This window comes from Mesoplodon densirostris, chromosome 6, assembly GCF_025265405.1.
Source record: "Mesoplodon densirostris isolate mMesDen1 chromosome 6, mMesDen1 primary haplotype, whole genome shotgun sequence".
NCBI lineage: Eukaryota > Metazoa > Chordata > Mammalia > Artiodactyla > Ziphiidae > Mesoplodon > Mesoplodon densirostris.
The window spans coordinates 132,461,725-132,488,972 of NC_082666.1; the positions used below are offsets into that span (position 1 = coordinate 132,461,725).

Consider the following 27,248-nt stretch of genomic DNA (forward strand, 5'->3'; position numbering starts at 1 on the left):
CAGCGCTCCATCCTCACTCTAAAACGCTCAGATCTTGAAAACAGTGGCACTGGAAGTCACCCGCGTCGCTTTGGTGACTCCCCAGGAGGCTGTCTACAGTTATCCTTCTGAGGGGAGTCTTGCGCCCTGTTGCTCAGGCAGCCAGGCCGTGCGGCTGGCCCTCGAGGACCTGGGCACAGAGGACTCAGGCCCGCGCCACCGCCCCTCAGGGAGATCCCCGCCGGCGCCCCGGCCAACCCGGCGCTTTCCGGAGGCGGCTCCAGCTGCAGGGTCAGGAGTCAGACCGGGTTTTGGATTGACTCAGGCCCTGGTTCAGGCAGGCGGCCAGCCTCCCCGCACCTCCTGCGCCAAGACACATGGCCAGGTTGGAGGCGCGTGGCCAGGTCTCCAGGCGGAGCCGCGGCCTGGGGCGGAGACCAGTGTGCAGGCGTGGAGGGCGGGCCGGGCCGTGAGGCGCTGCCGAGGGGCGGGGACGCACTGGATGCCCGGCCGGGGTGGGGATCGGCCAGGCGGGGCGAGGCCAGTGGGTGTGCTGAAGGGCCTGGAGGCGTGGTCACAGGGCTGGAAACCCGCTGGAGGGGGGGGCCGGTGGCCATAGGCCGCGTCGCGCGGGGCGGGAGGGGCACGCATCCTAACCTGCCAGCGGACTTTGCCAGTCCTGCTACGCGCCAGACCAGACGCGGGGGACAGCAGAGGCGGCCTTTCCAGGGCAGGGATCAGGGGGCAGGATTGACGCGGATCCTTGGTTTTCCCAGGCTTCAACCACCTAAGGCGGGGCTTGCCGCTTGGAATCCGAGAATGAATTACACACGGTTCATCACGGCTGCGAGCGCGGCCAGAAAGCCTTCCGCCCTTCGAGTCATGGGTGAGTCCGGGCCCTGCTCTCCCGCTGGAGGGGGCGGTCCCCGCACAGCTGCTCGGGGCGGCCTGAGCCCGGCTCTGCGCAGACCTGGCACGGAAGGCGCGCTGGAACGGGCACGAGGGCGGGCCATCAGCAGTGGAGAGAGGGCAGGCCGCTGTGGACACGTCCTGCTTCGGCTCCAGAGGGCTCTTCCGGGCACAGGAGTCGGGGTTCGGCTCGGCGTGCGGGCGCGTGCGGAGTGGGGAGGGCGGGTTCGCCGGAGAGAGAGGGGTGCGCGCGGAGCCGGGCAGGGACGGGCCGAGTGGAAGGCCGTTTTCTGTTCCTTTGGCCCTTGGCTTGTTTGCCTGATCACTCCGCCTTCTTAGATGCACGTGTCTATTCCTTAGTTCCTCCACCGGTGAGGTCGGTCCACAAACAAAGGCATCTTCTATGTTTCTTTCGGACTAGCAAAGTATCACTAGAAACCGTTACACTTTAAAGTTTTACTGACTTTAATGCAACAAGCTGCACCGTCTCTGTTTAGGAAAGTCTTCACTGAAAGTGCTTCTTCTTCTCCTTATTTGTTGTAGCTGAGATATTGGGCAAGTCATCGAAATCTGTCCTCTCCCTGGCGACTGGAGCACCAAACCCCAACATGTTCCCTTTCAAGACTGCGGTTATCACCATAGACAACGGAAAGACCATCCAATTTGATGAAGAGATGATGAAGAGGGCTCTGCAGTATTCTCAGAGTGCCGGGTACTGATCAGTAGACAATGTAACCTTGTTGGGTCATGTTCATGAGCAATATTCTACAGCCCGCTGATAGAGTGACGTGTGCGTTTTTTAACTGGGTATTCAGCAGTGAGGAAGGTTTGGGGAAGAGTTTTAGAAGAAAAAATAATTGCAGCAATGATACTGAATGCCTAAGACGCCAGGGACTGCTTCTCAACCTTACACGACTAGGAGAGGGAGAGAAGGCTTTTGAAAGTACGTACCATTTGAGCTGAGACTGGAATAAAAGAGAGAGAGAGAGACGATAGCTAGGTGAAGCAGGGTAGGAGAAAGGAGGAAAAGGATGACCCAGGAAGCAGCCAGTTTAGGTCCTGGGGAATTTTTTTAATGATTATGTTCCCTTTCTAAACAGGCAGCTATGTAAGCGTGTTGCCCTCAGTTCAGATGTGTTTAATTTCATAAAGGCAACTGGAACACATATTCTAAGGCTTTCCTTAGCTGGTCTTCTTCCAGTGATAAAGGGTAACTTGCAGAGTGTCTATGAATTCTACTTTATTAAAGCCTGTTTGCTCTGTGATTCAAGAATAATGCATGTTGGGTGCATAAAAATTGTATCGTATATAATGTATACCTAGGCTTTTCTTTCCATGATGCAAAGAACTTACTGAACCTGCACTTCCAGGTATCCTACAGAAATCTCCCTAAGGGAAACAAAAAATGAATTACGCAGTGAGTGCTCTAATGTAAAAGAAAAAGTACAGGCTTTGGAGTGAGAAAGCTGTAGATTCAAATCTCAGCTCTTTTAATCACCAACTGATTAACTTTATGTGGATTTCTTAATCTCTAAGTCTGTTGCCTTGTCTTTTAAGTAAAGATATTAATATTGGCAAAAAGCATTTGAGGACCTTTAAAGTGCCTGGTATAAAGACACCATTTAGTTCCTGTCTACTATTATTATGATTTTCACTACTGTCAATTTTTACATGCATTTTATGCTTTAGCGTCCCAGAGCTGTTATCTTGGCTAAAACAGTTACAAGTAAAATTGCATAATCCTCCCACCATCCATTATCCACCCAGCCAAGGACAAATGGACATGTGTGTCACATGTGGCAGCCAAGAAGGTCTCTGTAAGGTAAGACTGGAAGGAAAGGCACCCGCGGGGAGAATCAAATACTAGGTTCATACGGCCATCTCTCCCTTAGCCACAGAGCATCATGTTCTGTGGATTATGAAGGCTTCCTTGTCTTCACCTAGAACCATAAGTGGAACTTAAAGACATTCACCAACCTGATTTCTCTTAAACAGAGATCCCACCATCAATGACCCAGAGCTCTGAGTCATTAGGACAAGAGTCCCATTCAGGAAGAACTCAACCCCTACCTGCAGCTTAGTGAGTGCTGCTTACTTTCATCTAGCTTGGAGATTCAGGCTACATTTCAGTTATGTTTGTGGTTATGACATTTCAATGCATGACTTTTAAATTCTTTGAGGGTGTATCCTGATACCCCTGAGATGAAACGTCATTCCTTTGTGTGTCTGCTGGTGTCATCATCTGTGCCGGCTGCCTCTTGTACCCTGACTCCCTCTTGGCAGTGCTTCTCCAGGTCTATGTATATGTCTGTGTCTGTGGCTGACTTCTCCTCTGGGTTACTTTCTCTCTCTCCTTCTCTCTCTCTCTCTGTTTCTACCTCTCTCCTGGGTTCCAGGAACTCCACAGAGATAACCACCACTGGGGGATCCCCCGATAAAGAGACTGCATATATGGTTCTCAGTTTCATCTATTTTTTCTTTTCTTTTTCATGAATAATTAGTCCTGGATAAGGAGGCTCTACATTCAGTCCTCACATCTAGATGAAAGCATGACTCTTGTTTATCTCAAAGCAGAGTAGCTTTCTTGCTCTTCTTTTTTATGTAAATGTGAAAGCTGGTTAGTTTTAATGAATTTTAATTGAATTATTATTACATAATAATGTGTTAAAGTAATAAGACTATAATTTTCCTCCCTCTTTTTGGACTGAATTAGGAAAAACAAAAGGATTAGCTGCTGTTTCAGTTTTATTGTTGAAGAGAAGTATTTGTGATGCCCCAGACAAGTAGGGAAAAAAAGGACTTCAGTGAATTTCTTTTCTTAGGAAGACACTATATGCCTTTTTTTTTTTCCAGAAAGATGCACAAGAAAGTTTCTTCTTTGTCTCTTGCAACATCAGTCATATCAAAGAGGAAGAGAGCATAGACGGCCAAATGCATCAGTAACTCACTGGCTTAAAGCCATGCTTGTTCCCGAGGCCTCCTGAGAATCCGGTTTAATATTTCTCCCACTTTGTTCTCCAGGATGGATATTATTTTAGGTGTCTGTGTCTCAGATAATAAACAGCCCTCCCTCCTCATTTAGGATATTTGACTTTCTCATGTCCCCTAATTGACATGGGCAATGAATGTGATGAGGTTTTCATCTGATCCACAGATGATACACAAGCCACCCCAGTGATCTGTTTGGTCCTAGGAGGCCCTGTAAATCCTGAATCAATGAACTTATCAGAGGAAGATACTGTTTGTCATAAAATACCAAAAGGTCATAAGGAAAAGTAAGTGGAATATCCTAGTCCAAATTGGAAAAAAATGTCACATCTTCTGTCTCAATGGATAGTGGCCGTGCTGTTTGTCAAGAGATCTGATTTGTTATAATGATATAGGGAGGAGAGGCTTGACCTGGGGATTGTGAAATGTCACAGGTTGGGAAAGGATTATTCTCTGACTCGTGTAAGATTTAGTCAGAATGGACCCCTGTGATTTAGGCTGGAAAACTCTCTTGTGTGGCTCTACTGATGTCACGAGGCATCATACTGTCCTCGAGATCCCCCGAGATTCGTGGGCCTTGTCCTCCCTGACCTCTGAGTCTCCTTCACCCTTGCTGAGCCCCCCTCCTTTCTGCGATGCTCCCGTTCCGCCTTGCCCTGCCGTCCCTGCAGTGTCCCTTATGTATGGGAGCCCCGTGAGGCTGGGCCCCCAAACCTCTTTCCCCTTCACACACACACCTTCCCTGGGCATCACACCCGGGTGATCACGTCCATGCCATTAACTCCAGGCTCCCTGCACGTCCACGCATCCCCCGACCCACCTGATCCATCCCAGGCTGTTCCAAAGGCACCTCAGACCAAAACACACTCATCTGCTTCTCCCTCAGAACAGACAGCGTTGGGGGCGTTTTTCAGTCAGTGGCACTCCTCCCACCACCTCCCCACCTGCACAGCCAGAAATCCAGGGGTCCCTCCTGACACCTCTCCTTCCTCGCGCCCCCTCAGTCCACAGTTAGGTCTGCTGGTTCTGATTTCTTAAATGCCGCTCCATTCTCTCCAGTCCCACCATCATCAACCCATCCAGACCTCCCTTACCTTTCCCAAGGACTGCAGCAAAAACCTCCCAAATGAGCCTAAAAACTTCCCAGACTCCACCTGTACTCTTGTTCCTTTTTGATACTTTGAGTTTGCAGCCAGAATGACTTTCTCAAATGCCTGTCTGGTCACCTGACTCCCCGGTCCCGCCCTCGACTTAAAATTCTCACTGGGCTCACTTGGCCCAAAGACCTCCCTGGACGCTCTCTGCCCACTTCCCTCTGACCTCCTTCCAGTCTCCTCTTCACACTCCACCTCAAGCCACAGGATTCTTTCAGTTTCTCAAACTGTGTACGTATTGTCACCCCTCCTCCTACTCGTCACTTCCTCAGGGAAGCCCTCCCTGAATGCTCTAAGTTCCCTGAGTGCCCAAGTCCTCCTACAATGAGCACGTAGGGCGTTGGCATCTATACGTAATAGCGCTTATCACCGATTTTACATATGCATTTATCTGAGTAGTTATTTGATTAGAATCTAGCTTTCAGTGGACTAGCACCTCCACGAGGGTAAAAACCATCCCACTATACTCATCAGTTTGTCTCCATAGGTCCTGGCTTATAGCAAGGATTTTTAAATTATTCAAAGAAGGAATACATGAATTTTAGGAGCCAAACCAGTTATATATATATATTTTAAACCTAGAATGGAGGTTTGCAAACTATGGCTTGAGAGACAAGCCAGCCATTGTCTGATTCTGTAAATAGAGTTTTATTGGAACTCAGCCACACCATCGGCTGATGTACTGTCTACAGCTTTCTCACCATAGAGGCAGAGATGAGTAGTTGCAATGGAAACACCAGAGCTCACAAAACACGTCCCATCTGTTGGCATTTACAGAACACTTGCCAACTCCTTCTCTAGAATCCTAGTGAGCCCAAACCAAAAACAAAAAAAGGGGGGGGTGCTGTTTCTAAGACTGGAAACCAAACTAACCAAGCTAACCTATGCTTCTTTTGTTAGGTATTTGAAATGATCATTAATCCTGGAGATAATATCCTCGTAAATGAACCTATTTATTCTGGAACAATTCAGGCTGTGAGTACACATTTCTACAAAAGGCAACTCTCTTTCTTATAACAAATAAGAAACCACTGCACCTTGAGAATTACCTGTCCACTGAAACATAAAATAGCATCTTTCTTCTTCAACATATGCAAAATATGTGAAATGTACCCTCTGCTTTATACATTTCTCCTTACAAAGTCTAAATGTAGAGGTGCTAAAATTGGGTTGTGCAAAATCATGTCCAGATTGCTTAATATTCCACCTGAAATGTGACTTAATTTACAAAGACATTTTTCACTACCATCTATACTACAATATGCCTAAGGATGATCATATGTCAATGTAGAATAACTGTACAGTAACATGGTATGATTAGGAGTTTCCTCTCCCGTGTTAATTAATGGGACTTTAATATCCAGAATGGGGAATCGGATCACCTGCTCTGCTGTGCCCTGGGCTGAACACACCACTGTCGGGGGCACAATACTTTCGGGTCGATGTGAATACAGCCTAGAGCACAGTCGGAGAAAAGCGACCAGAGTGAACAAAGAAATGGAAGTAATACCATAGGTTGAATTGTTTTAGGAACTATGCTCTTTTCTGCAGAAAGAGAAGACTCCACGGGGGCAAGAGAATTGTCCTCAAGTACATTAAAGCTAGCCATGTGACAGAGGAGTTAGATTTGTCTGTGCATGTCCTCAGGTTCATAGCACTGGAATCAAAGGATGGAAACTACAGGGAAACAGTTTCAAATCAGTGTAACAACTGTCTAACCATCAGCCTTACCGGCTCTCTGAGGAGTAAAGCACTGCCCATCACTGCAGGGGCTCAGGGAAAGAAGCCAGACACAAAAGGACAAATATTGTATGATTCCACTTGTACTAAATATCAAAAATAGGCAAATTCATAGAGACAGAAAGTTGATGAGAGGTTACCAGGGCCTGGGGGAGGGGGAAATGGGGAGTTGTTGCTTAGTGACTACAGGCTTTCTGTTTAGAGTGATGAAAAGATTTTGGAAATTGCTAGTGAGAGATGCACACATTAGGAACGTAATTAATGCCACTGAATCCCACACATTAAAATGGCAGATTTTTTGTTATATATATTTTACCACAATTTGAAAATCTAAAGTAAAATAATGGCCTTAATCATTGGATACTAATTATTCATTATTTTCCTGAACTCCAAAGATGTAAGATTACACAATGCCTGTAAATGTAAAACTTGTATCTATGTAAAAATAGCACGATGCACACACGTTTTCACACACCCAAACAGAAACCAATGCCACACTGTGAGGGAATATGCTGACGAGTCATGTGTGTTTACCTCATGGCCCAATATGAACTTGTTTTATTCATGTAGATGTGTTTTTAAAGTCTAAGACCTTTAAAATTTGCCATAAGTAGGGTCTGGATTATTCTCACTTAGTGCATAAGTCTACATTTGACCACTAATATGTGTGTTTGCATATCCTTTGAAAAATTTTCTTCTGAGAACTTCACTCAATTATTGGGGTTTTTTTTCTTAATTTTTATTGAAATATAGTTTATTTACAATGTCATGTTAGTTTCAGGTATACAGCAAAGTGATTCAGATATATGTATATATCTGTTCTTTCTCACATTCTTTTCCATGATAGGTCATTACAAAATATTGAGTATATACTTCCCTGTGCTATACAGTAGGAACTTGCTGTTTATTTATTTATATATTGTAGTGTATATATGTTAATCCCAAACTCCTAATTTATCCCTCCCCACCTTTCCCCTTTAGTAACCATAAGTTTGTTTTCCATGTCTGTGAGTCTGTTTGTTTTGTAAATAAGTTCATTTGTATCCTTGTCTTAGACTCCACATGTAAGTGCTATCATATGATGTTTGTCTTTCTCTGACTTACTTCACTTAGTATGATAATCTCTAGGTCCATCCATGTTGCTGCAAATGGCATTATTTCATTCCTTTTTATGTCTGAGTAATATTCCATTGTATATATATACCATATTTTCTTTATCCATTCATCTGTTGATGGACATTTTAAGTTGCTTCCATGTCTTGACTATTGTCAATAGTGCTGCTATGAACATTAGGGTGCATGTATCTTTTTGAATTATACTTTTCTCCAGGTGTATGCCCAGGAGTGGGATCACTGGATCATATGGTAACTCTACTTTTAGTCTTTTAAGAACCTCCACACTGTTCTCCATAGTGGCTGCACCAATTTACATTCCCACCAACAGTGTAGGAGGGTTCCCTTTTCTCCACACCCTCTCCAGCATTTATTATTTGTAGACTTTTTGATGATGGGCATTCTGACTCATTTGAGGTGGTACCTCATTGTAGTTTTCATTTGCATTTCTCTAATAATTAGGGATGTTGAACATCTTGTCATGTGCCTGTTGGCCATCTGTATGTCTTCTTTGGAGAAATGTCTACTTCAGTCTTCTGTCCATTGTTTGATTGGGTTGTTTATTTTTTGTTTTTTTGTTTTTTGATATTGAGCTGTATGAGCTGTTTGTATACTTTGGAAATTAATCCCATGTCAGTTGCACTGTTTGCAAATATTTTCTCCCAGTCTGTAGGTTGTCTTTTCATTTTGTTGATGGTTTCCTTTGCTTGTTATTAATAAGTCCCAATTTTTTCTTTATGAACATAAAACATAAAATACAAGACTTTTATAAAACTATGTCTATAAGCAAGACCACTACTTTCAACTTCAGCCTCCGCAATTGGTACAGTATTGAAATACTTCCACATGCCTTGATGAGCCACTGCCATTATGCTCCCTGGCCCCCCTGGCCCCTCTCCTAAGACCACCCTGAACCCCCCATGGTACAGAGCTAATGCTGGCCTGGCATGGGGCCTACAGGATGTATCTGAAGTGCCCATGCTATATCACTTGTCCAATATTTTGAATATCACCTCTGCTTATGACTATTTTATGTATTAGCATCACAGATGCTTTATATGATTAATTTACTTTGTAAAAAAATTCCTTAATAAACTCGTATTTTATGAAGCAGTTGTAACCATAATTATAAAGATGATACAGTCAGAAGAGGCTGGGTTATGCTATGGAATATCTGACTCCTTATCTCGCTGGCCTATGGCTGCAAAGTCCTGTCTTTCTCTCACACACCGTGTCCATGGTCAGGCCATCAAGCTCTGTGCCATCTTCATCCCAGGCCCCAGAGTGACAGAAGCAGCCTCATCTGGACCGCTGCCAGTCTTAGAGCAGAGGGAACAGGGGACGAGAGACCCAAGCTGGGATTTAAAGCTTCTGCTTGGAAGGAACACCCATCACTTCTGCACGCAATTTATTGACCAAAGCCAGACCCCTGGCCAAGCCTGACATATATGAGCAGGGATGTCTACCCTTCCTCTAGGAATTGACAGGGAATATATTTGAACCATAATGGAAGCTTAACGGGAGCAACAATGGAATCAGAAAATACAACCTCAGCCCTTGGGTGTAGGGCTGAGTGCAGGTTTGTGTTTAAGGGTATAAACGGTCACATTTTCATTACTGTAAGAACCAGTGACTATGATATTTTGTATCATGTCTGAGTCTTGGGCTTTCTTTTCTCCTGTCCTCCACAGATGCAACCACTGGGCGGAAACATTATTAACATTTCCAGTGATGAACACGGGATTATTCCAGACTCCCTCAGAGAAATACTTTCCAAATGGAAACCAGAAGATTCAAAGAACCCCAAGAAAAACACCCCCAAATTCCTTTATACTGTCCCAAATGGCAACAACCCTGCCGGCAACTCATTAACAACTAACCGCAAAAAGGAAATTTATGAGGTATTTTCAAAGAATGTGCTATGTGGCTGTGTTCTTGTTTCTTTCGGACCCTTCAGAAGAGTGCGCTCAAGCTCCTTCTCTGATTAGCCTCTTGCTCTCAAGGAAGATGATTTTTAATAAAAGGGTCCCCATAAATTTAAACTTGAGAAACCATTACGCTCTTGCTATGAGGCTTTCCTTGCCCTTTAATGGATATTTTGGTTGAAAGAGATATTACTGTTGGTGTAGTGTTAAACTCGCCTCTTCCTCCCCTCTCTTCCTCCTGTCTTCCCCTCATCCCCACCTCCAATGCATCCCGTGGCTCCCAGCACCAACGTTATCCCAACCCACCGTCTCCTTGGCCGCCCGCCCTCCCGGACCCCGTGACTGCCCCCCTCCTCACAGCTCCCTCCCCCGGCTCGGGGTGTCCGTCCTGCTCAAGTGTAGATCTACAACCCCCCCCCTCCAGCTGCTCCCCTGCACTTAACACAAGATCAGAGTCCTTCACCTGCCGTGCACAGCAATGCAGCCTGGGCCTCGGTTCTCAGGCTGGGGTCTCTCACAGCCTTCTTGGTGCAGCTACATAGCCTGCCTTCTGTCCCTGACACACCTATGCCTTCTACAAACGTCTGTCCCTTAAACATGCCAAGTACCTTCTCACCCCCAGGGCCTTTGCTCCTGGTCCCTCAGTCTGAAACCTTCGGCCCTGTCGTCGGCACGCCGGGTCCTTCCGGCCGGCCTGAGCCTTCCGGGAGCTCCCGTGTCACTGTCTCTCACACATCACCCTCTTTAGCCTTCGGCCCAGCCCTCAGAACCCCCCTCCTCACCCTCTGCTCACTATCCACTGGCTCATGTTCCCTGTCTTTCCCACCAGAACGTAAGTTCCCTGAGGACAGAGCTTTTAGGGCTGCTTCCTGTCCTCCTCCTGCTCCTAGGACACAGAGCCCTCAGTAGCGTCTTGGATGAATGAATGAATGAGTACCAAGAACTAGGATTCCAAGTGATTTTCATCTTCGAGCGCTCTGAAGAAATAAATATGCTCCTTTAACCTTTTTTAGCTCGCAAGAACATATGACTTCCTCATCATAGAAGACGATCCTTACTATTTTATGCAGTTCAACAAGGTAAGTGCCCTGTCAGTTCAGCCCACAATCAGTAGATAAGTGGCTGTCAGTTCCTGTGCTGATTAGAGTTTAGCCCCAGGCTGCAGAGTGTTTTCAGCTCTGGTATTACCGTGCTTTCCAGCAATCCCTTCCCTTTAGAATAGTGACTGGCGCTCTGTGCCAGGCACGTGGAGGCTCGAGTGAGTCAAGGGTGAGGGTCGGTCTGGACTCCGAATCCAGGTCGTGGCTCCTTAGACACCGGGCCAGGGTTACGGAGTGGGTGTCTCCTTGGGTGTCAACCTCAGTCTCTCAGGGGTGGCTGATGGGTGGAGGACTTGGGAGGCGTGTCCAGACGGAAGGAGAAGGAGGGCCGCGCTCCCTCAGTGAGGTGGTGCTGGGCAGGGGAGGGGCGTTCCCAGCATCACGCTGCCTGCTCGCCATCCCTGTCACTTAGGCTCCGGGACTTTCCTGCAGAATCATGGGCTTTTAGATCCTTTCCCACTATATATGTATACCACTGTCCACGAGCACGGTGTCCTAGGAGACAAGAGTAGTGGTACAGACCCCCAATGCCCAATTCCTCAAAATCCAACACTGTATTTGCTCTAAGGGCTGCACAGAACAAACACATACACTCAGTCCCCACTCTGTATCTATGGAGAAGAAACAGAACTCTTGGCTTTTTATCTAGTTTGCCTGAACACCATGTCTGCCTGCCGCCCACCTTCAACACGACCCTGGCCCCCTTTCTTGTTGGCATTTACTTTTGAAGTAAATATGGAAGTTTCAGCACTGCATACTGACTACACGGCTCATCTTCATCTGCACCTTTTTCGTGTTTCTAGTTGGCCTAAGGGTCAGCATTCTCTTCCTAAACAGCCCTGAATGCTGATGGCCCTCTTCGTTTTGGTCTTTTCCAAACGCGTTTTTCTTGAATCCTTCCTCGAAATCTGTTCATCCCAGATCTCAAGCCTTGGGACAAGGAGGTCCCGTGTGAGGTTTCTCTAAACTCACGGGAGCGGCATCGTGAGCAAGTGAGAGGACGTGTGTGTGTGTTTGGCAGAAAAGCCGTGAAGATCGGCAGATGCGAACAGAAGAACATGCATCTCTGGTTCTTACTCCATTTCAAGGGGCTGAGATGAAGACAAGAAAAAGGATGTTTGTCCTAGTGTTCTCCAAATCCATTCCTCCCCACTCTCCGCACAAAGTAGGGATACGGTCTCTAACAGACTTCCCAAACCAACAGTATTTTTCTTCCATTTCAAGCCCTGGGCACCGACTTTTCTCTCCATGGATGTTGATGGGCGTGTCATCCGAGCTGACTCTTTTTCCAAAGTCCTGTCCTCTGGGTAAGGCCCTGGCTGTGCCTTCAGGCTGCATCTAAAGGTGACAGAGGCTGCACCTCAGCATCTTTTACTGCAAACAGTTCTTCTCATTTAAGATGCTTGTATCCCCAATTGATTGACTTAATACCAGGCTTTTCTCCCAATCTGTCCCCAGTGGTCAAAGATACTTGGCCATTAAATTATAGCTGTAGGGGGACTGGTCAGGTTTTTGGTTCATATATGAAAGAGCACATGTAGAAATACATGGTCTATTTTAAGTGTACAATTAAGTTTAAATGTGTATTTTAAGTAAGTAGTTTTATTAGAATGTGTTAACTGTTTAAGTGTGTTTGTCCCCAGGTCACAAAATTCTTCCCCATGAAATCACTAACATGGTATTAATTGTTAATGCAGGGTTGGTATTGTGCCTTTTCTCTCTTTGTGCAGGTTGCGAATAGGGTTTCTAACTGGTCCAAAGCCCTTGATCGAGAGAATTGTTTTACACATACAAGTTTCAACAATGCACCCCAGCACTTTTGCCCAGGTATGGACAACTTAGGAAATAGGAATTTTTTTGAATCAGATCATAAAACAAAATAGATGTTGGCAAATAAGACTGAGTGAACATGGCAGGGAGAGAAATCACTGATTGCATCTCTAGTTCCACATGGACTGAATTAGGAGACCACGCACAGCAGATGTTTGCTCTAAAAACCAAAAGAGATTTGAATGGACCTGGTGCTGTTTCACACTGTAGACCAAACTCCTTGAGGGTCAGAGATCTTATTCAGCTGTGTCCTGGCATATAGCTCAGGAATCCCATAAAAACTGTGTTGGACTCGACAGGACAGAAGAGGTTTGGTGAAGTAACACACCGTTAGCTTCATTGTCCTGGAACCTGAGAGCAAGGGTTCCAACCCGCATGGCGGCCCGACCTCTCCCTTCACTGCCCATGTGCTAAGCTCCCTACAGACAGCGGCTGGAATACAGTAAAATTATTTGCAGCAAATGTATAAATTTCTTCACAAGCTTTGAGCAATGATTGGACCCATCCCTAAGGCAATCTTGAGAACCAACCATAAGGACAGGACTGCTACCTAACAACTCAAAAGGCGTAGTTTAGGTAGAATGGACATTTCTTTGACATTATACATTCCACAAAGTGCACGTGTCCCCGTGTTTTATCAAGTTGGGGACTTTTTCCATATTTTCTGTATCTGTTATCAACCAAATTTCACTATCCATTTACAACATTTAGAACTTCCATTTTGGATAGAAAATCTCTGAATATATTATATAACTTCATGTATTGACTGTATGTGTTTTGGGGGCTTTTTTTGTTTGTTTTTTTTGTCAATTTATCTCTTTATTTTGATCATAACATTTGTTCAATTTCTGGAACTAATTTTTTTTTAAACATCATTATTGGAGTATACTTGCTTTACAATGTTGTGTTAGTTTCTGCTGTATAGGAAAGTGAATCAGTTATACATATACATATGTCCCCATATCTCTTCCCTCTTGCGTCTCCCTCCCTCCCACCCTCCCTATCCCACCCCTCTAGGTGGTCACAAAGCACTGAGCTGATCTCCCTGTGCTATGTGGCTGCTTCACACTAGCTATCTATTTTACATTTGGTAGTGTGTATACGTCCATGCCACTCTCTCACTTCGTGCCAGCTTACCCTTCCCCCTCCCCATGTCCTCAAGTCCACTCTCTACATCTGTGTCTTTATTCCTGTCCTGCCCCTAAGTTCTTCAGAACCATTTTTTTCCTTTAGATTCCATATATATGTGTTAGCATAGGGTATTTGTTTTTCTCTTTCTGACTTACTTCACTCTATATGACAGACGCTAGGTCCATCCACCACACTACAAACAACTCAATTTCATTTCTTTTCATGGCTGAGTAATATTCCATTGTATATATGTGCCACGTCTTCTTTATCCATTCGTCAGTCGATGGACACTTCGGTTGCTTCCATCTCCTGGCTATTGTAAATAGAGCTGCAATGAACATTTTGGTACATGACTCTTCTTGAATTATGGTTTTCTCAGGGTATATTCCCAGTAGTGGGATTGCTGGGTCGTGTGGTAGTTCTATTTTTAGTTTTTAAAGGAACCTCCATACTGTTCTCCATAGTGGCTGTATCAATTTACATCCCCACCAACAGTGCAAGAGGGTTCCCTTTTCTCCACACCCTCTCCAGCATTTATTGTTTGGAGATATTTTGATGATGGCCATTCTGACTGGTGTGAGGTGATACCTCATTATACTTTTGATTTGCATCTCTCTAATGATTAGTGATGTTGACCAACCTTTCATGTATTTGTTGACAATCTATATATCTTCTTTGGAGAAATGTGTATTTAGGTCTTCTGCCCATTTTTGGATTGGGTTTTTTTTTTTTTTTGATATTGAGCTGCATTAGCTGCTTGTATATTTTGGAGATTAATCCTTTGTCAGTTTCTTCATTTGCAAATATTTTCTCCCATTCTGAGGGTTGTCTTTTTGTCTTGTTTATGGTTTCCTTTGCTGTGCAAAAGCTTTAAGTTTCATTAGGTCCTATTTGTTTATTTTTGTTTTTATTTCCATTTCTCTAGGAGGTGGGTCAAATAGGATCTTGCTGTGATTTATGTCAAACAGTGTTCTTCCTATGTTTTCCTCTAAGAGTTTGATAGTGTCTGGCCTTACATTTAGGTCTTTAATCCATTTTGAGTTTATTTTTGTGTATGGTGCTAGGGAGTATTCTTATTTCATTCTTTTATATGTAGCTGCCCAGTTTTCCCAGCACCACTTATTGAAGAGGCTGTCTTTTCTCCATTATATTATATTCTTGCCTCCTTTGTCAAAGATAAGGTGACATATGTACATAGGTTTATCTCTGGACTTTCTATCCTGGTCCATTGATCTATATTTCTGTTTTTGTGCCAGGACCATACTATCTTGATTACTGTAGCTTTGTAGTATAGTCTGAAGTCAGGGAGCCTGGTTCCTCCAGCTCTGTTTTTCTTTCTCACATTGCTTTGGCTATTCGGGGTCTTTTGTATTTCCATACACATTGTGAAATTTTTTGTTCTAGTTCTGTGAGAAATGCCATTGGTAGTTTGACAGGGGTTGCATTGAATATGTAGATTGCTTTGGGTAGTGTAGTCATTTTCACAATGTTGATTCTTCCAATCCAAGAACATGGTATATCTCTCCATCTGTTTGTATCATCTTTAATTTCTTTCATCAGTGTCTTATAGCTTTCTGCATACAGGTCTTTTGTCTCCTTAGGTAGGTTTATTCCTAGGAGTGTAAATTGGAGCGTTTCTTTCATTTCTCTTTCAAATTTTTCATCATTAGTGCATAGGAATGCAAGAGATTTCTGTGCATTAATTTTTTATCCTGCAACTTTACCAAATTCATTGATTAGCTCTAGTAGTTTTCTGGTAGCATCTTTAGGATTCTCTATGTATAGTATCATGTCATCTGCAAACAGTGACAGTTTTCCTTCTTCTTTTCCAATTTGGATTCTTTTTATTTCTTTTTCTTCTCTGCTTGCTGTGGCTAAAACTTCCAAAACTATGATGAATAATAGTGGTGAGAATGGGCATCCTTGTCTTGTTCCTGATTTTAGAGAAAATGGTTTCAGTTTTTCACCACTGAGAATGATGTTGGCTGTGGGTTTGTCATATATGGCCTTTATTATGTTGAGGAAAGTTCCCTCTATGCCTACTTTCTGGAGAGTTTTTATCATAAATGGGTGTTGAATTTTGTCAAAAGCTTTTTCTGAATCTATTGAGATAATCATATGGTTTTTATCCTTCAGTTTGTTAATATGGTGTATCACATTGATTTATTAGTGTATACTGAAGAATCCTTGCATTCCTGGGATAAACCCCACTTGATCATGGTGTATGATCCTTTTAATGTGCTGTTGGATTCTGTTTGCTAGTATTTTGTTGAGGATTTTTGCATCTATGTTCATCAGTGATATTGGTCTGTAGTTTTCTTTTTTTGTGACATATTTGTCTGGTTTTGGTTACAGGGTGATGGTGGCCTCATAGAATGAGTTTGGGAGTGTTCCTCCCTCTGCTATATTTGGGAAGAGTTTGAGAAGGATAGGTGTTAGCTCTTCTCTAAATGCTTGATAGAATTCGCCTGTGAAGCCATCTGGTCCTGGGCTTTTGTTTGTTGGAAGATTTTTAATCACAGTTTCAATTTCAGTGCTTGTGATTGGTCTGTTCATATTTTCTATTTCTTCCTGATTCAGTCTTGGCAGGTTGTGCATTTCTAAGAATTTGTCCATTTCTTCCAGGTTGTCCATTTTATTGGCATAGAGTTGCTTGTAGTAATCTCTCATGATCCTTTGTATTTCTGCAGTGTCAGTTGTTACTTCTCCCTTTTCATTTCTAATACTATCGATTTGAGTCTTCTCCCTTTTTTTCTTGATGAATCTGTCTAGTGGTTTATCAATTTTGTTTATCTTCTCAAAGAACCAGCTTTTAGTTTTATTGATCTTTGCTATTGTTTTCTTCTTGTTTACTTGAGATTTTTTTTGTTTCTTGAGGTGAGATTGAACTTAGTATGATTTTAGGCAGCCTCTCTGCTAATGGGAGGGGTTGTGCCCCTGTCTTACTAGTTGTTTGGCATGGGGCATCCAGCACTAGAGCTTGCTGGCCATTGGGTAGAGGTGGGCCTTAGCGTTGAGACAGAGATCTCTGGGAGAGCTCTTGCCAATTGATATTACGTGCAGCCGGGAAGTCTCTGGTGGTCCAATGACCTGAACTTGACTCTCCCACCTCAGAGGCTCAGGCCTGACAACAGGCTGGAGCACCAAGACCCTGTCAGCCACACAGCTTAGGGAAGCCTTCAGCCAAACAGAAACATGGCGAACGGAGCACACGCCTGTAGAAACCCTCTGCGACTGTATGTGTTTTATATTTAGAGACCATCCAGGGTGGCAGTTATTGGGTGGGTCTCAGACTGGACAGTCTGACTTAAGTCCAGGCTCTTTGAGGAGCAGTGACCTCAGGAAAGTTAACTTCACCTCGTGCCTCAGTCTCTTCCTCAGTATATTAGAAATCATGACCTGCCTAATAAGGGTATTACGAAGATCAACTTAGCTGAAGTACGTTCATATGGTACAGCAGTTTCTGGCACATAGGAAGGGCCATATAAATATTTTGTTATTTTTACTATTATTCTTGTCATTGTTAATAATCAACCTTATTATAAATCGCTGGCTCTACAAAGCTTGGTACAGCTTGTAGCATCCTCTTAGGGTGGTTTGCACATGATCAAGAGTGGTTTGCTTTTACGTTTGGGCAAAAAACACATTTTAGAGGATGAATGATGACCTTATTACTGTCTCATCCCGTTTAGCTCCTGGTATCACAGCTTCTGTACCAATGGGGAGGAGAGGGCTTCCTGGCTCATGTAGACAGGTACTGTATTTTAGCTTCCATACTTTACATAGAAATGGACTTCACTCTATTAATTTTCATTTTTGAATTATTCCAAAATAATGGAAAAACCACAATGGTAAAAAGTTTACCACCCAACAGGTCACATAAATATGCTCTATTCCCTCATCAAGAATTCAACATTTTCATCAAGATAGAAAATAGATTCTTACAGACTGGACTTCAGAGCCTTTTAATTTCTGCCATCAATGTACTAAACACATCCTTTTCATTTTATTGTTCTTTTAGGGTTATTGATTTCTATAGGAAGCAGAGGGATGCATTATTGGCAGCTGCAGACAAGTGGTTAAGTGGTGAGTGGAACTTACATCCTGTCCTGGGATGAATAGTAGCCCTTATATGAGTGAGTGATACACACCACAGGGTATTGTTAATAACCCTGGGGAAGGAAAAAGGGTCCAGGAGTATTCTTTGTCAAGCAAATGTTACCTTATAAATAGTCTCAGAAGTAACAGCACAAACCCTGGCACAATTCTACGCATTTCTACTATACTTGACTGCTGCAAAGAATCTGTGGTTTAAAGAAAAATGGCCAATTAGTCTAACACCAGCAATAATCTCCTTAAAGCTAAATAATATCTGTACTCAAAAGGTTTTCAAAATTTTGCTCCAAATAGAAGAGGAATTGTGACATGACATATTCCTTTTCTAACTAGACTCTATAAAGACAAAACAGTACAATAGTACAAACTAAGTACAGTCTAAGGTGGGTTTCTCATTACAGATGATTTGACTTTTAATCATTCACCTCATTAATCAGTAGTATTTCTATTGCTAATTTGATTTCAGAATGCTTTAGATTTAATTTTCTATTAAGGAAGAAAGTAAAATTAATTACCTGGCTTTAATTACACCACTAAAAATGCCTTTTGTAGGAATAATAGTAAGTACAAAGTATTCAGTTCTTATTTCCCTCATATCTTGTTCCCTCTGTAGTCCTGGTAAAAACACAATTACTATCTTTTTGATAAGAGTACTTAGTCTACCACTTCCTATAGTGAAGTTGAAAAAAAGGTTTTAATCAACATCAAGGTTTTTTTTTAAAGGTAACAATCAAAATCAAAATAACTCTTGTTCCTTCTTGGTTTCTCTATCCTTATATTTAATGAAATATAAAGCCTACAAATACACCAGGAATTCCTGAATTTTAAGTACTTCTTAATTACATTGCAATAAAAACTTCAATTCATTGGACTTCTGAACGATTATGTAAATGATAGGATTTATTGAAACGCTAGAAGGCTCTAGAAAGGGTTGAGGAATCCTCTTCTAAAATTGAAAGAGCCACGTTTGGCTTTGGGACAATTCTAAGGAAGGGAGGTGGGCATGGCATTGGATTTCCCGCACTGCCCTGAGACCCACTAAAATCAGAAATATACACGAGTACCCTCTCTCCCTTTCAAACCCTCCCCTCACTTTTTAAAATAAAACTCAGAACACCAATTTTCAGGACTCCTAAAACTATATTTTTAAAAAATGCTATCACCAAAGGAACTTTTTTGGAAATACTCGTTTACAGTTACTGCAATTTGTCATTTCAGTGATATAGTTGACATCATCAAAAATGGTCTCAGGAAACATTTCTTCTCTTCTTTTGTTTGTAGGTTTGGCAGAATGGCATGTTCCTACTGCTGGAATGTTTTTATGGGTCAAAATTAAGGGCCTTCATGATGTAAGAAAACTGATTGAAGAGAAAGCCTTTAAGAAAGAGGTAAAACAGGAAGGAAAGCTATATTTTTTCTTTAGAGTAATATCTTAATAAAAATGGCAAGAGATGTTTATCACTGCCCACCAACCCAAGGGAAAATGTTTGCCTATCAGATACATTATCTCCTTACTAAGATCATAATAGATTTTGGGTTACAGAATTAGTCTCCTGGTCTAAACCAGGGGAAATACCGTCATTCAGCTCAGCTACTGATTAGCTTAGTGGCTAAGAGCGTACACTCTCTGGCGCCACGTCCTTGGGTGTGAATCCCAGTCCTGCCCCGATATGTGGCACTGGATGAGCTGCCCTTCCTGAGTTTCATCTCGAAAATGCAGATAATAAGAATCCCTCCCTCTTAGGGTGGCTATGATGAAAGCAGTCAATATGGATAAAGCACTTAGACTAATACCTGGCATATAGTAAATGCTTGATAAATATAAGCCATTAGTATTTACAATAGAAGGATTTTTTTCCTGATTATGAAAGTAAAGCATACTCATGATAGCATTATACTTCATTAAAACATAATGAAAATTTTTTAAATAGCCCATAATTTGACCACCCAGATTTTATGATCACTTGTGATACATTTTCTTGAAGAGGTTGTATACATCTAGTATTTTGGCTATGAAATTATTGTTTTATTACAGTACAGTTGATTTACAATAGTACATTAGTTTCAGGTATATAACATAGTGATTCAGTATTTTTAAAGATTAGACTCCATTTAAAGTTATTATAGAATATTGGCTGTATCTCCTCTGCTGTATAATAAATCCTGTGTCTTCTTTATTTTATACCTAATAGTTTGTCCCTCTTAATCCTCTACCCTTATTTTGTCCTTCCTCCCTTCCCTCTTCCCACTGGTAACAACTAGTTTGTTCTGTATTATCTGTGAGCCTGTTTCTTTTTGTTGTATTTATTCGTTTTATTCTTTTAGATTTTGCATATAAGTGATAACATGTTATTTCTCTTTTTCTGACTTATTTCACGAGGCATAATACCCCTCAAGTCCATTCATGTCACAAATGGCAGGACTTCATTCTTTTTTATGGCCAAGTACTATTCTAGTGTGTGTGTGTGTGTGTGTGTATACACACATACCACATCTTCTTTATCCATTCATCTGTTGATGGACACTTCGGTTGTTTCTATATCTTGGCTATTATAAATAATGCTGAAATGCATATTGGGGTGCATGTATCTGTTTCAATTAGTGTTTTCTTTTTTCCGGATATATACCCAGGAGTGGATTGCTGCATCATATGGTAGCTCTATTTTTAGATTTTTAGGAACCTCAATATTGTTTTCAATAGTGGCTGCACCAATTTGCACTCCCACCAACAGCGGAGGAGGGTTCCCTATTCTCCACATCCTCGCCAACACTTGTTATTTGTGTTCTTTTTGTTAATAGCCATAGTTACAGGTGTGAGGTGATATCTCTTTGTGGTTTTGATTTGCATTTCCCTGTTGATTAGTGATGTTTAGCATCTTTTCATGTACCTGTTGTTCATCTGCATTTCTTCTCTGGAAAAACATCTATTCAGGTCTTCTGCCCATTTTTTAGTCTGGGTTTTTTTAAAATACTGCTCTGCAATTATGTGACATGACTAAAATAACACAGAAAAGTTTATATCCTGCTTTTTTCACTTAAAATTAGCCCGCAAGGATTTCTTCTAGGTTTTTTTTCTCCTTTTGTACTTAAATAATAAGTCTACTTAGATTTCATTCAGAGGCACTAATTAAGCTGAGACATCTAAATATGCTTCTGTGTAGCTTTCCAATTTACAAAATCAATCAACCGTTCTCCATTAATTAATTCCTTTATCATGTTCCTCACTCTTTTGTAAACACCAAGTTCTATTTCGAGTATCACTTTTGTCTTGAGACAATGAGTACAAAGAATAGATCATGTTGTTGTTGGCAAACTCCTGTGCTAGAGCATAAGAGACAGTCTAGAGATCAGAGCTGGGAACTGGCTGCCTGGACCCAAGAGCCAATCCACTCCCCTGGGAAAGTCATTCATTCCCTGTAATCATCATACTTGACTGCAGGACTCATGCTTTATAAATTGTTTTAATGCTAATAACAGCACATAGAAAGTGCTTAATAAATACTTAAATGACTTAACTCATATAAGTGCATTTTAGTACAATAAATCAATTTTATTACTTTTTTTTTTGTATTCTTATCAATGCCATTATTCTCCAGAACATTTGATGTGTGTATCCCTGAACTAGGAGCTAAGGATACAGACTTCATATTTATTGTCATTTTTTTCAGTCCCTTTCTTTTATTCCATATACCCTGTTGCACGTACCTTTACCTTTTCTAAGTAATCTCTATCACTGCTGCCTTAGCCCAAATTTTGGTTATCTTGCAAGGAGATTATTATCATCCCCTCCTTCTCTACAGAAACTTGCTTCTGGCTCATCCCTAAGCTGTTCCACAATATTGGTAGAAATGACAGTTTTCATTTCATTGTTAATCAGGAAAAAAAAAAACCCTCATCTTTGGCCTTGAAATTTTCTCCCCAGAACGCCCCCAAATCATTTCATTCCCAGCTCATCTAACTTCAACAACCGGGGGCCAGATTTACACCATGAAAAATCAAGCAGTTTCTTAAAGTTCTGAATGTCATGATTTTACTAGACAACAACCTCAAAGACTTAACACAACCCAGCTTAGTTCTGACTCACGCACAGTTTTCAAAGACGTGGTCTATAACCTCCTCTGCTCCTGCCGTGAGTCAGAGACCCGGGTTCCATTTTAGTTTCACTGATCTTTTCTATTGTCTTCTTAGTCTCTATTTATTTCTGCTCTGATCTTTATGATTTCTTTCCTTCTACTAACTATGGGTTTGGTTTGTTCTTCTTTCTCTAGTTGCTTTAGGTGTAAGGTTAGGTTGTTTATTTGAGATTTTTTGTTTCCTGAGGTATGACTGTATTACTATAAACTTCCCTCTTAGAACTACTTTTGCTGCATCCCATAGGTTTTGGATCATCATGTTTTCATTTTCATTTATCTCTCGGTATTTTTTGATTTTCTCTTTAATTTATTCCATGATTCATTGGTTGTTTAGTAGCATACTGTTTAGCCTCCACATGTTTGTATTTTTTGAGTTTTTTTCAGTATCCACAAATCAATCTGTGTGACACACCACATTAACAAATTGAAGAATAAAAACCATATGATCATCTCAATAGAGACAAAAAAATTTTTGATAAAACTCAACATCCCTTTATGATAAAAACTCTCTAGATAGTGGGTATAGAAGGAATACGCTTTAACATAATAATGGCTATATATGAAAAACCCACAGCTAACATCATACTCAACAGCGAAAACCTGAAAGTATTTTCTCTAAGATCGGGAGCAAAACAAGGATGCCCACACTCACCACTTTTATTCAACAAAGTTTTGGAAGACCTAGACACAGCAATCAGAGAAGAAAAAGAAATAGAAAGAATCCAAAGTAGAAAAGAAGAAGTAAAACTATCACTGTTTGCAGATGAGATGATGCTATACATAGAAAATCCTAAAGATACTACCAGAAAACTACTAGAGCTCATCAATGAATTCAGTAAAGTTGAATGATACAAAATAACTACACAGAAATTTGTTGGATTTCTATACACTAACAACAAAAGATCAGAAAGAGAAATTAAGGAAAAAATCCCATTTACCATCACATCTAAAAGAATAAAATACCTAGGAATAAACCTACCTAAAAAGGCAAAAGACCTGTAATTGGAAACCTATAAAATGCTGATGAAAGAAATTGAAGACAACACAAACTGATGGAAAGATACACCATGTTCTTGAACTGGAAGAATCAATATTTTCAAAATGACTTTATTATCCAAGGCCAATTACAGGTTCAGTGCAATCCCTATCAAATTACCAAGGTCATTTTTCACAGAACTAGAACAAATAATTTTAAAATTTGTATGGAGACACAAAAGACCCCTAACAGCCAAAGCAGTCTTGAGAAAGAAGAACGGAGCTGGAGGAGTCACATTCCCTGACTTCAGACTACACTACAAAGCTGCAGTAATCCAAACAGTATTGTAGTGGCACAAAAACAGTAATATAGATCAATGGAACAGTATAGAGAGCCCAGAAATAAACCCACACACCTATGGTCAATTAATCTATGACAAAGGAGCAAGAATATACCACGGAGAAAAGAAAAGACAGTCTCTACAATAAAGGATGCTAGGAAAACAGTACAGCTACATGTCAAAGAATGAAATTAGAACATTCTCAAAGATCATATACAACAATAAACTCAAAATGGTTTACAGACCTAAATGTAAGACTGGATATTATAAAACTCCTAGAGTAAAACGGTCAGAACACTCTTTGACATAAATCACAGCAATATCATTTTTGTTCTGTCTCCTAGAGGAATGGAAATAAAAACAAACATAAATAAATGGGACCTAATGAAACTTAAAAGCTTTTGCACAGCAAATGACACCATAAAGAAAACAAAAAGGCAACCTACGGAATGGGAACACATATTTGCAAATGATGCAACAGACAAAGGATTAATTTCCAAAGTATAGAAACAGTATATACAGTGCAATATAAAGAAAAAAACCCCACAAATAACCCAATCCAAAATTGGGCAGAAGACCTAAAAAGACATTTCTCCAAAGAAGACATGCAGATGGTCAACAGGCACATGAAAGGATGCTCAATATCACTAATTATTAGAGAAAATCAAATCAAAACGACAATGAGGTATCACCTCATACCAGACAGAATACCCAACATCAAAAAGTCTACAAATAATAAATGCTGGAGAGGGTGTGGAGAAAAGGGAACCCTCGTACACTATTGGTGGGAATTTAAATTGGTGCAACCAGTATGGAGGTTAATTAAGAAACTAAAAATAGAGTTACCATATGATCCAGGGATCCCATTCCTGGGAATATATATATGGAGACAGGTATAATTCAAAAAGATACATGCACCCCAATGTTTCATTGCAGCACTATTTACAACAGCCAAGACATGGAAGCAAACTAAATGTTCATTGAAAAATGAATAGATAAAGAACATGTGGTACATATATCCAATGGAATATTATTCAGCCATAAAAAAGAATGAAATAATACCATTTGTAGCAACATGGATAGACCTAGAGATTATCACACAAAGAGAAGTCAGACAGAAAAAAAACAAATATCATATGATATCACTTACGTGGAATCTGAAAAAATTATACAAATGAACTTATTGACAAAATGGAAATAGACCCACAGACACAGAAAACAAACTTATGGTTACCAAAGGGGAAAGGGGGGAAGGAATATATTAGGAGTTTGGGATTAACATATGTACACTACTATGTATAACATAGATAACCAACAAGGTCCTACTGTATAGCACAGGGAACTATACTCAATATTTTATAATAACCTATAAGGGAAAAGAATATGAAAAAGAAAAGATAGATAGATAGATTGATATACATATACATATACATATACACATATGTATAACTGAATCACTATTCTGTATACCCAAAACTAACACAACATTGTAAATCAGCTACAGTTTAACTTAAAAAAATGAAATAAAATATTTTTTAATAATATTTCATTGTTTGGATTTATTTTACTTTTCTTGTTATGTTAAACATTTATTCATGTTTATTACCATTTCTCTTTCTTGAATAAGCTGTCCTTGTCCATTTTAAGGTTTTTCCTCTGTTTCTGTGCATTCTTTATACTATATGGAGAAGAAGTAGAATTGCTGTATTTATTGTAAACACTGATTTCTATGCTTTTAGTTTTATTGTACGACATGCAGTAATTTTATATAAATTGATTTTTCTCTTGTGATTTCTTTCACTGCTTTTTAAGTTTAAAAGTCATCCTCCACTCTGAGATTAATTTCACCTATATTTTCTTTTAGTTTTCTTTAATGGTACATCACCTGTTTTCCATAAACTCTCTTAGATATTCATGGTTCCTGGATACAATTTCTACCTTGATAGTTCAGCTCCTTGCCCCTACTTCAGAGCATCCTTCTCTGTAGCTTCTCCAGAGCAGATGGACATGGTGAGTACAATATTCTCTTCAGAGTAAAACTAGATATCCATTTATTTTTTGTGTTCATTTTGTGAGTTACAACATTATTTGATATCTCCTTGGGTTTCTGCAAAATGGGTATTAGTTGGAAAGTCACAAACTACCATTCAGAGAAGTTGCCAGGCTTCTATAGACAAATGATGCGACCAAATTGGAGTTGAATTTTATTGCTTTCATGAACACATGTCAGACCTGCTCAACAGTGTTAGCAAATTATCAACACGTTAAAAAGAGAACCTCTTTCACTCCTTCATAGAATTAACATGAGCCATAGTACAAATTCTTGAAGCCATCTATCTCTATCTCTTGAGGAAGGGTCAAATAGAATAAGATTAATGATTAGAGTTAAGTAATTGCTTAATCACAAAGTCCAGCTTTAACCAGGATTACAGGAAACCAAGAAGCAAGTTCCTAAGAACTGTGTGTCGGGAACCCACAGAAGAGCCATAAACTGAAGAGTCCAGTAAGTGTAAGAAGAGTGTATACTTATCCTTGGAGATGGGTTGTCTCTGGGTGTGTTCTTGATTGACTTGCTTTCTCATGTCATTAAATATGCTTTTCATAAGTTATATATGCATAGAGCTGGACAACTGAAACTATACAGAAGGCATGTGCAGGTGAGAGAGTATATGAAAAAAATAATTCCAGTTCTGGGAGAAAATGATGATCTTGAGGGAATAAGGATTTTAAAATTTCCTGGGCCTCTGATATGCTTCCATCTATGTATATTAGTGGACATGACGGCCTCTGACCCAGATGAAACTGAGGTTAATCCTGACTTTTCACTGTCTGATCTCAACCTAAGATGGATACTCTTTGTTTAAATTTCTAAAGTTATGACAGACCTTTCCTAAACAGCATCCTAATTTTATTAATTCTTCTCTCTGTTCACTTTTAGGCCTTCCAGGGATTAGCCCAACTTATAAAGGAATCTTTATGAAGAAATCGAACTCTTCACAGCACTCATGGTTTTCAGATAAATTATTTCTATGTTTTAGCAGGAAGAAATGATTGTTGGTGTCAGACTTATAGATTGGGTTTCACCAAACACGTCATATTTGTAGTAATTTAACTAGACAACTTTTAAAGTGCCCTTGAACCCATCAGATTGCCAAAATATATTTATAATCCACCTATACATGTTGATAAATTTTCAACCCACACAAAAATATTTTTATTCTGGATTTTATTGTAAAGATTTTTGTAGTTGCTTTATCATTTCCCATAAATTTTCTTTGAAAATAACATTTTTACAGTAAATTATTTGTAAGCAAACAATCATGTTCAAAATGGTATATAATGTGAACTTCTCCTATTTTGAGGAAAATGTAATGATAGCTTGTTGGAAAAATTGTTAGAATTTGACTGTTATACATAATTTTTAGTAAGAGTATCACAGACATTATGTTATGGCACAGAAATCCATTTAAAATAAAATTCTGAATTTAAACATACCTAAACGTCTGCCTATTAATTCTAAGTAAGGAGGAGAGATTAAGGACTGAGAAAAATGTACTACATTGTATTTTTATGAAACTACACAACTTTCAATTCAGACCATCTTTGCAACAAATGCTAAAGGAACTTCTCTAGGCAGAAACAAAAAGGCCACAACTAGAAACAAGAAAATGATGAATGGAAAAGCTCACTGGTAAAGGCGAACATACAGTAAACATACGAAATCATCCACAAACAAGTATGATAGCAAAACCAGCAATCATGAGAAGAAAAGAGCACAAATGCAGGATATTGGAATACATTTGAAATTAGAAGA

At 40.6% G+C, this 27,248-nt stretch overlaps 1 protein-coding gene across 2 annotated transcripts; it reads left to right on the forward strand.

Annotated features, from left to right (window-relative positions):
- Positions 1–607: 607 nt before the first annotated feature.
- Positions 608–26,887, forward strand: LOC132492795 (kynurenine/alpha-aminoadipate aminotransferase, mitochondrial). 2 transcript variants are annotated; one of them, XM_060102656.1, is made up of 13 exons: positions 608–865; positions 1,432–1,600; positions 2,578–2,710; positions 5,931–6,005; positions 9,575–9,784; positions 10,822–10,887; positions 12,133–12,215; positions 12,639–12,735; positions 17,562–17,623; positions 17,891–17,955; positions 19,267–19,373; positions 25,343–25,444; positions 26,373–26,887. In XM_060102656.1, the coding sequence occupies exons 1-13, from the start codon at positions 799–801 to the stop codon at positions 26,412–26,414; spliced, it is 1,278 nt and encodes a 425-aa protein (XP_059958639.1). In that variant the 5' UTR covers positions 608–798; the 3' UTR covers positions 26,415–26,887. The 2 variants fall into 2 exon arrangements, with proteins under 2 accessions (XP_059958639.1, XP_059958641.1); XM_060102658.1 differs by lacking the exons at positions 17,562–17,623; positions 17,891–17,955; positions 19,267–19,373.
- The last annotated feature ends 361 nt before the right edge of the window (positions 26,888–27,248 follow it).

Bases quoted from the DNA above. Each gene is read 5' to 3' on its own strand.
- LOC132492795 (XM_060102656.1), top strand. From the start codon at position 799: ATGAATTACACACGGTTCATCACGGCTGCGAGCGCGGCCAGAAAGCCT. The intron at 10,888-12,132 runs GTAAGTGCCCTG...TTCCATTTCAAG, and splicing joins ATTTTATGCAGTTCAACAAG to CCCTGGGCACCGACTTTTCT. The intron at 12,736-17,561 runs GTATGGACAACT...CATCCCGTTTAG, and splicing joins ACCCCAGCACTTTTGCCCAG to CTCCTGGTATCACAGCTTCT.